The sequence below is a fragment of the Rutidosis leptorrhynchoides genome, chromosome 11 (assembly GCF_046630445.1).
Source record: "Rutidosis leptorrhynchoides isolate AG116_Rl617_1_P2 chromosome 11, CSIRO_AGI_Rlap_v1, whole genome shotgun sequence".
Lineage (NCBI taxonomy): Eukaryota > Viridiplantae > Streptophyta > Magnoliopsida > Asterales > Asteraceae > Rutidosis > Rutidosis leptorrhynchoides.
In genome coordinates, this window is record NC_092343.1 from 185,485,532 (window position 1) to 185,495,988 (window position 10,457).

At 37.0% G+C, this 10,457-nt stretch overlaps 2 protein-coding genes across 2 annotated transcripts; both read right to left on the minus strand.

Moving 5' to 3' along the window:
* Nucleotides 1-3,749: 3,749 nt before the first annotated feature.
* On the minus strand, nt 3,750-5,319 carry LOC139875318 (uncharacterized). The gene is made up of 6 exons (XM_071862660.1): nt 5,190-5,319; nt 4,960-5,034; nt 4,711-4,839; nt 4,278-4,548; nt 3,889-4,033; nt 3,750-3,803 (listed from the first exon to the last, which is right to left on the minus strand). The coding sequence occupies exons 1-6, from the start codon at nt 5,317-5,319 to the stop codon at nt 3,750-3,752; spliced, it is 804 nt and encodes a 267-aa protein (XP_071718761.1).
* Nucleotides 5,320-6,630: 1,311 nt separating this feature from the next.
* Nucleotides 6,631-8,303, minus strand: LOC139875319 (uncharacterized). Its single transcript, XM_071862661.1, has 5 exons — nt 7,859-8,303; nt 7,677-7,729; nt 7,365-7,577; nt 7,157-7,277; nt 6,631-7,049 (listed from the first exon to the last, which is right to left on the minus strand). The coding sequence occupies exons 1-5, from the start codon at nt 8,301-8,303 to the stop codon at nt 6,631-6,633; spliced, it is 1,251 nt and encodes a 416-aa protein (XP_071718762.1).
* Nucleotides 8,304-10,457: the final 2,154 nt, after the last annotated feature.

Here is a 10,457-nt window from a genome sequence, read left to right on the forward strand (position 1 = left end):
GATAATATAATAATTTAAAATCTCATTTGATATTATAAACATTGGGTTAACAACATTTAACAAGATCGTTAACCTAAAGGTTTCAAAACAACACTTACATGTAACGACTAACGATGACTTAACGACTCAGTTAAAATGTATATACATGTAGTGTTTTATTATGTATTCATACACTTTTGAAATACTTCAAAACACTTATCAAAATACTTCTACTTAACAAAAATGCTTACAATTACATCCTCATTCAGTTTCATCAACAATTCTACTCGTATGCACCTGTATTCGTACTCGTACAATACACAGCTTTTAGATGTATGTACTATTGGTATATACACTCCAATGATCAGCTCTTAGCAGCCCATGTGAGTCACCTAACACATGTGGGAACCATCATTTGACAACTAGCATGAAATATCTCATAAAATTACAAAAATATGAGTAATCATTCATGACTTATTTACATGAAAACAAAATTACATATCCTTTATATCTAATTCATACACCAACGACCAAAAACACCTACAAACACTTTAATTCTTCTATTTTATTCATCTAATTAATCTCTCTCAAGTTCTATCTTCAAGTTCTAAGTGTTCTTCATAAATTCTACAAGTTCTAGTTTCATAAAATCAAGAATACTTCCAAGTTTGCTAGCTTACTTCCACTCTTGTAGAGTGATCATCCAACCTCAAGAAATCTTTCTTATTTACAGTAAGATATCTTTCTAATATAAGGTAATACTCATATTCAAACTTTGATTCAATTTCTATAACTATAACAATCTTATTTCGAGTGGAAATCTTACTTGAACTTATTTTCTTGTCATGATTCTACTTCAAGAACTTTCAAGCCATCCAAGATCCTTTGAAGCTAGATTAATTTGTCTCTTTTCCAGTAGGTTTATCACAAAACTTGTGGTAGTAATGATGTTCATAACATCATTCAATTCATACATATAAAGCTATCTTTTTCGAAGGTTTAAACTTGAAATCACTAGAACATAGTTTAGTTAATTCTAAACTTGTTCGCAAACAAAAGTTAATCCTTCTAACTTGACTTTTAAAATCAACTAAACACATGTTCTATATCTATATGATATGCTAACTTAATGATTTAAAACCTGGAAACACGAAAAACACCGTAAAACTGGACATACGCCGTCGTAGTAACACCGCGGGCTGTTTTGGGTTTGATAATTAAAAACTATGATAAACTTTGATTTAAAAGTTGTTCTTCTGGGAAAATGATTTTTCTTATGAACATGAAACTATCTCCAAAAATCATGGTTAACCTCAAAGTGGAAGTATGTTTTTCAAAATGGTCATCAAGACGTCGTTCTTTCGACTGAAATGACTACCTCTTACAAAAAATAACTTGTAACTTATATTTTTGACTATAAACCTATACTTTTTATGTTTATATTCATAAAATAGAGTTCAATATGAAACCATAGCAATTTGATTCACTCAAAACGGATTTAAAATGAAGAAGTTATGGGTAAAACAAGATTGGATATTTTTTGATTTTTGTAGCTACGGGAAATATTAACAATTCTATACAAATCATATCCTAGATAACTTATATTGTATTATACATGTATTATAATGTATTATGTAATCTTGGGATACCATAGACACGTATGCAAATGTTTTGACATATCATATTGACACATGTATATATATTATTTGGAACAACCATAGACACTCTATATGCAGTAATATTGGAGTTAGCTATACAGGGTTGAGGTTGATTCCAAAAATATATATACTTTGAGTTGTGATCTAGCCTGAGATGTGTATACACTGGGTCGCGGATTGATTCAAGATAATATATATATCGATTTATTTCTGTACATCTAACTGTGGACAACTAGTTGTAGGTTACTAACGAGGACAGCTGACTTAATAAACTTAAAACATCAAAATGTATTAAAAGTGTTGTAAATGTATTTTGAACATACTTTGATATATATGTACATATTTATTATAGGTTCGTGAATCGACCAGTGGCCAAGTCTTACGTCCCGACGAAGTAAAAATCTGTGAAAGTGAGTTATAGTCCCACTTTTAAAATCTAATATTTTTGGGATGAGAATACATGCAGGTTTTATAAATGATTTACAAAATAGACACAAGTACGTGAAACTACATTCTATGGTTGAATTATCGAAATCGAATATGCCCCTTTTTATTAAGTCTGGTAATCTAAGAATTAGGGAACAGACACCCTAATTGACGTCAATCCTAAAGATAGATCTATTGGGCCTAACAAACCCCATCCAAAGTACCGGATACTTTATTACTTCAAAATTTATATCATATCCGAAGGGTGTCCCGGAATGATGGGGATATTCTTACATATGCATCTTGTTAATGTCGGTTACCAGGTGTTCACCATATGAATGATTTTTATCTCTATGTATGGGATGTGTATTGAAATATGAAATCTTGTGGTCTATTGTTACGATTTGATATATATAGGTTAAACCTATAACTCACCAACATTTTTGTTGACGTTTAAAGCATATTTATTCTCAGGTGAATATTAAGAGCTTCCGCTGTTGCATTCTAAAATAAGGACAAGATTTGAAGTCCATGTTTGTAAGATATTGTGTAAAAACTGCATTCAAGAAACATATGTCGATATAATATATTTCTATTGTAAACATTATGTAATGGTCGTGTGTAATCAGTATATTTTAGATCATCATTATTTGATAATCTACATAATGTTTTTTTTAAAACCTTTATTGATAAAATAAAGGTTATGGTTGTTTTAAAAATGAATGCAGTCTTTGAAAAACGTCTCATATAGAGGTCAAAACCTCGCAACGAAATCAATTAATATGGAACGTTTATAATCAATATGAACGGGACATTTCAGTTTAAGCCTAAAAAGGTACTCACTCATGTATTGAATCGAGAAATTCTGGTATACGTGGGTTAAAGTAACAGTGAGTGGCCTGAGAAGCGCTGAGTTGGACCTCTCCTTTACATTACACAAACCATGAAAAAAGTTAGTGCTCGAACAGCTAAAAATGTATGAGCAAGGCGCGGCATTTTTTTAGTGATTATGTAAAGCATTTTGGATTTTGATGCATACCACGATAGACCTTCGGTCGACATGAACTGACCGCTAAGATGACAGGTTTTTCCATAGAATCATAGGTGTCCGCATCAAAAGCCATAGCTAGGTCATTCCAGAGGGTAAGTTGAATTGTATCTCCGCTGCGCAAAGGCCACATTGTTTAGAATTGTTAAACACAAAAAAGTGGTGCACAATTAATAGCAGTTAAAACTGTATTTACAAAATTAAAGCAACTAATTTAATCATGTTGTTTGTAAAATGTAGGTGCAACTTACTTCAGGTTTGTGAGGTCGATCGTTCTTCGTATAACTTGATTACGGTTAACATCTCCCATCACTATCGGATCTTCGAGGCGTTCAATGCACCCAATGTAGTCTGTTTGCGCCAATAACATATTATTTGGTACGTAATTTCTTTTAAACTTAGTTTTTATTACGGTGTACTTACCAGCTAGCACGGTAGTATTTTGCAAGCGTGTACGCAACTGATTATAAGCCACAAACTGGAAATAGTGTTCCGGAAACAGTGCCTCAGTCCTAACCTCAAAAGTTGTGTTCCTATCAAAAGAAAGGGTCGTTGGCCCGGGCAGCACCTTCTCCCACCTAGTTGCTTCGTGGCAAGAGAAATTTCCTATCATATAGACTGAATATAAATTCATCAGTTCATCCAAAAAAATCCTTGTCAGAATAGCGCATGTTGACAAGCATAGGGTAGCTCTGCAGAATTATACATAAAAATGTCAGGCACCCTTTTTAAATGAAGCTCAAATAATAGTGGTGTAAAGGGTTGATGAAAGAATACCATCTCATCGATTAGCATGCAGCAGTACCCGTTTGGCGCTTGAGTGTGAAAATTGTAAGTTACCCACTTTCGGTAAATTCTTGCAGTGATAGTCCAATTTCTATCGCCCGCTGCAAGTTGCGCCAACGCTGTAATCTGTGCCATACTGTCAAACCCAAAAAAAATAATATTATAATTCCCAAAAACTATTTACTATATACATAATGTTCCTGTGGACATGTTGTCTTAATCGATAGTATGAGCAACCGTGGTTGCATCGAAGTCAGCTATTGTGGAAAGGAAATCTGTGTACACGATATTTTTCGTGACGTTTGGCTGTTGCCCCTCATGCTGTCTAATTAGTATTTTTCAAACCATCTGGTGATGTAGCCCTTGAAAGCGCAACATACAGTTGCCCGTGGCCAACAATTGGTTTGGGTAGATAAACGCCTATTTTGTTCAGCGACTGGCCCTGACTCTTATTTATGTTCATTGCATATGAAACTTTCAGCGGGAACTGTTGCCTTTTTAAAACGTAAGGTAATGTGGGTTCTTTGTGGATGAGGTTCATCCCAGGGAAGAAAATCTTTTCACCAACCCTTGTGCCCGTGATAATCTCATCTTCAACTGCTTTAGTTGGGAGCTGAGTAACTATCATCCTGGTACTATTACAAAGGCCGCCTGCGACATTAAGATTCCGCAAAAAAATAGCTGGTGCCCCTATTTTTAGCTCGAGTAGGTGCGGTGGCAGGCTAGGGTAATTTAGCGTGTTCAAGTATTCTGTTGGATATAGTAGTTCCGACTCACCACCATCATTCCCCTATGGTGTAGCAGTATCATAACTTGCGTAGGTTGTAACAGGACGATCAACCTTATCGACGACCAACTTATTTTTGGTGTCTGCTGCATCATTTTTCGGGCAAACAATTGCTTTTTGTTGTAATTCTGCAACACTTGGATTCTGTAACGTTTCTGGGGGTAGATAAAAGAAATTAGATTCGCCAACCCATTATCATCATCTGGAACACAGAAGGTGTCAGGAATTTGTACCCAACTACTATTAACCAGGTCTTCCAAATCACGTGTTCCAACCTCGCCATTTCCAATATCTAGCAATCATGCGGAGAAAGCAGTGTTTCTTTCCTTTTCCGATGGCACCAACCCTGGCTGCATTAATCGCATATTTTCAGTAAGCACAAACACCTTGAATTCCTGCCATAAATATGAAGATGTAATGTAAGAACGCGCTATAGTCTATTTCTTTCTTTTTTTATGAACGGGTAGTGTTTGTTTAAAGTCACCACCGAGAATCATAGACTTACCTCCGAATGGCGAGTTTTTGTTCCTGAGAATGTCTCGCAGGCTGCGATCAAGAACTTCGAAGCATCGTTTATTATTCATGGGTGCCTCGTCCCACACAATAAGATCTGTGCTTTCAAGTAGCTTGGCCATCTAGGTGTTTTTCTTTACATTGCACATCAACTCATCGGTAAGGTCAATTGGCAGCTTGAATCGAGAGTGAGCAGTTTTGCCCGAAGGTAGTAACAAAGATGCGATTCTGGATGATGCAACAACAAGAACAATCTTTCTGTTAGCCCTTAGTCCCGTGATTATGGCTTTCTATAAGAATGTCTTGCCGGTGCCACCATGTCCATAAACGAACACAAGTTCTGTCCTATTGTTCGAGGAAGCATCACGTATCAGCTCGTAAATTCTTTTCTGCCTTACATTCATCCTCGATTCTAGATGAATCAGCTCCTCATTGAGCGATTCAAGGTCATAGTTTCTCTCCCCCATGATCAAACGGTTTGCAAGATCTAGTAGAAGGTCATCTGTCAGAGATGGCAATGCGAAGTCGGTGAGTATCTTTCCACACTGGTTTAGGGGGATTTCAACCTCATAAAGAACATAATTATGTAGGTCATCACTGTTTATGTGTAGCTTTGCCATCTTCAAAGAGGCCGCTGCTCGCAAAGGGATGTCGTCAGACATCATTTTCCAGTGCTTTTCCCAAAGAGTAAGCGGATTCGAGACTTCAGAATACACCAGAATGTGTGCAAAAAGTGACTGCAGCTGAGAAGCTGTGGCAGATGCCGATGCTTCTTCTTGCACTATAGTTCATTCTTTATCATCACCAAGCAGCCCAGCAGCCTCGCAAGCAGAGCGATATGTCTGGCACTCAACTTGGTTTATGGTTCTAATATCTACAAAGCTTGTGCACCCCTTTTGATGGCACAAAAGCATTCTTAGGAAAAAAGCCTCTCTAAATGAGGGATGTATGTATGACATCCTTTTAATTGAAGACTTGTTAATATTCGCCCTACGTTTCCAGGTTTTTTATGCTTGATACCAAACAAATTCAAACGGGAAATCCAAATATGTTAGGTGCCTACCAGTGGAAGAAGAGGCGTTATAACATAGCCATTCAGTCAAAGTAGTTTTCTTCTTTTCTGTGTTTTCGACAATTTCTTGAAGTGATTGCTTGCCATGGAACTTCATAAGCTGCATATTCTCTAAATGGACAGACAGGATCTGAACTGCTGGTTCACGATGATGAATTAGGAAGTTAAAAATACGCCAGCAAGCTTCATGCGGGAAAATGAAACGGGCATCTATAAAATTCTGAACTTCATCCACTGGTTGAGAGACTCGTGGCCTCGCGCGGCTGCTACTACCGACTGGTTTGGATATGCGAGTAGCAATGCAGTTGGTACCCTTTGAAATGTACTTGAACAGGTATTTGATCAACATTGTTGAGCAACATCACTCAACATTTATATGAGCTTGGAAAGTCATACAAAGTAGCCTGTTGTAAGGAACGACATAGCTGTTATCGAGATGAACCCCAGCACACGGGTTATACACACCAGTATTACGCCTTCGGTAGTGTGCACGACCATCAGCATCAAAGAAGGTCTTGTCATTGTATTTTTTGGGGAATTTTTGTGTGCAAGTAGGCCCTTCCATGCAAGGTGCATGTAAGTTTGGAATCCCACAGGGGCCATGCATCATAGTCGTGGAGATCACCGCGTAACCAGCGAGGTGGGTTCTCAGATCAGGAAGTTCAGCAGATATGTAATCGTCTATTCTTTCGCTCATTGGTGATGAGGATGAGGAATGCAACCATACCAATGTGTGACAATGGGGTAACCCTCTTTTTTGGAACTCATTGGTATACATAACTGAAAAAGCGAAAAAAAAAAAGTTGACATTAGTAACGATTTAAAAAAATTTAAACAGCTGAACCAACTTCATACAAAAGTAATGGGAAATTATGTTGTAGTATTACCTCCTCTAAAGTCACCCAGTGGTTTCCCATCTTTTAAAAAAGCAACAAATTCTTTGACTTTGAAGCGGAAAACTCTCGCAACAATATCAGCCCGGTCTGATGCAGTAAGCTGAGGAAAAGGCTACAGATATCGAGTAATTTCTGGCCACCTAACATTGCAAGTAAAAGTGACAAAGAACTGTGGATTCCCAAAAACACGACAAATTGCCAGGGCGTCAAGGTAGTGGCTGTACATATAACGGGGTCCACCGGTGAAAGAAGCTGGGAGGATAGTTCTACTGCCCACGTCTGAACCGGTCTGATCGCCCCTGCTAATGGTGTCGTACAAACCCGACAGGTAATATTTTCTGATGTCTTTCTGTTTCTTCCTAATGTAATCCATCCGATCTAATTCAATACTACAATACACCGTGACAACGTACTGCTAAAAGAGTCGCCCCAGCCTCAACATGAGGCTATAAGAATTTAACCTATCATGAAGCTGGTAGTAATAGAACATATTCATCGTCATTTTTCTAACCCGGCCACCAGTGAAACCTGGAGCATCAACCAACTTTAAATCAGGATGGAAGCCTGGTTCACCAAAAAAGAACATCAATGGGAATTATAGCGACATATACGACGGATGGAGTTTGTTAACTCACCTTGGGTACTCAGACCATGGGTGGATTATTACATCGTACTTCGAAAGGGCCTGCGGACCAGTATCAAACACAATAGCCCCTATTGCATCAGAAGTAGGAAGGCTATGTTGCTTTGATCCGGTGACACTGAACAATCGAATTTTGAAAGTAGGAATCTCAACAGCATTACATTTATCTCTGGCTGTCCAGAAGAGCCTCACAAGTTCATTATGCGAATCGAGCAAATGAATAAGTTTGCGCACAAGGTCTTCACAGATTCGATCTGAATCCCCGCCACCAAAATGGGCCATTCTGTTTTCAACCTCACTGTCTGTATCATAGATGTAAAGCTGCAGGAACCTTGGACGTGTTCCCAGTTGAGGGCACAGGGAGCCAATCCAGTGGTAAATCTGCCCCGAAACTTTGAAAACATACGGAGACCGGCCGTCATTTATGGTCTCATCAATGCGAGCACCGAAAGAGGTCATGTTGAACATCTGATTGTAAGCACGGACGTTATCCATGAAACCACATGTTTCTAAAAGTTCCTTCAAAGTGACCGGAGGATCTTTTTAACTTGGTAGCTGCACACGGCCATTTTCACAGCAACAATGATAGTGGAGTTTTTTTTTGTCCTTGTAGCTTTTTTTTATATATTCGGCATGCCAAAACAGGGCTCCACAATGGGCACAAACGTATGTACAATCACCATAGTGATGATACAAAGGAGAGAAAGCTGGAAAAAAAAGAAAAAAATAATTAACACAACAAATACAACAGGCGTAAAACACCTTTAAAAATAACATAAAAAAGGAGGAAACAACAGGGCAACAATAGCAAATATACAACAACATTGCCAAAGTATGCATAAAAGTACTTGCCAGAGAACTTCCAGAGAACCACATAAAAAATAACAATGAATGCATTGAGGGAAATACAACACCTGAAGAATCAAAAGTTGCAGACAAACTGAAAGGACCCGTCCTAATCCATCCGGACAAAGTCCACATCGATTACAAACGATTCACAACAGTTAGTTACATCGCGAGGTACTTGACCTCTATATGATACATTTTACAAACATTGCATTCGTTTTAAAAGACAAACTTTCATTTCATTGAAAATTGACGACATGCATACCATTTCATAATACATCCAATTATAATTAACTTAATAATGATCTTGATGAACTCGATGACTCGAATGCAACGTCTTTTGAAATATGTCATGAATGACTCCAAGTAGTATCTCTAAAATGAGCAAATGCACAGCGGAAGATTTCTTTCATACCTGAGAATAAACATGCTTTAAAGTGTCAACCAAAAGGTTGGTGAGTTCATTAATTTATCATAAATAATCATTTCATAATTTTAATAGACCACAAGATTTCATATTTCCATTTCTCATAAACATACGTCCCATGCATAGAGACAAAAATATCATTCATATGGATTGAACACTTGGTAACCGACATTCACAATTTGTATATAAGAATATCCCCATCATTCCGGGATCCTCCTTCGGACATGATATAAAATTTCAAAGTACTAAAGCATCAGGTACTTTGGATGGGGCTTGTTGGGCCCGATAGATCTATCTTTAGGATTCGTGTCAATTAGGTTGTCTGTTCCCTAATTCTTAGATTACCAGACTAAAAAGGGGCATATTCGGTTTAATAATCCAACCATAGAATGTAGTTTCGATCACTTGTTGATGTGTGAAATCGCGTCTATTATTTATAATGGGAAAAACCGGTTTAAAGATTTACTACACACTAACGGGCAGTGTACCCGATCGTGCAATAGTATAAAGTTGGTAAATCCAAGATCGTTCCAAGGACAGTTTAGACGTAAAAATTAAGATTTGTAACTAATGAATTAAACTAAGTTAAATCTAGAAAATTGAATTACGAGATAATTTGTTTGGTTGGCTATTTAACGATTAGCCAAAATCAAAGATAGCTTTAATTAATAACAAGATTGAACAATATTTTTGGTGTTTTCAGTTTTAAGCTTTAAAGCAAACAAACGAGTAAAATAAGATAGTTGTAAACAATTAAAAAAAATGAATGCTTGTCTAGACCTTTTTCACCTAGTATTGGATGCATTTAGATTAAGCCCCAGTTATTATCTAACTTATGTGAATTATCTAGTCGGTTCACCTGGAATTCCCCAGCGCAAACACTTCAATTAAGATTACACGACACGGAATTCCCCGTAGCCTAAGACCTCCTAATTGTGACTAAACAGTTCAACTGAGATGAAGACTCAAATCACAATCACACCAACACTCGTTGCGCATAATTCACCCCTATTTCGTCTAGCCTTTTGAATTCAATTTACTCTCGTCTCCGAGTAAGCAAACAATCAATTAAGACAAACCAATTGTAAATTAATGCACTAAATTAATGAACTCTCGTCCTATCAAACAAGTACACAACCAATTGAATCGAAGAGTCTAGCTTCAATAAGAATGGTTCTTTAATCCAAACATCAAATCATCATAAATTAATCAAACAACTGATAAGTAGCATCCAATACATAGGTTATTAAATCTAGACAAACATTAAAGAACTTAGCCAATGATCATAGCAACAATAAAAATCACAAATAAAGTAATAGAGAAATTCATTGTTTATGACAAGAGATTAACCTAATCAATGATTGAATCCTGAAAGA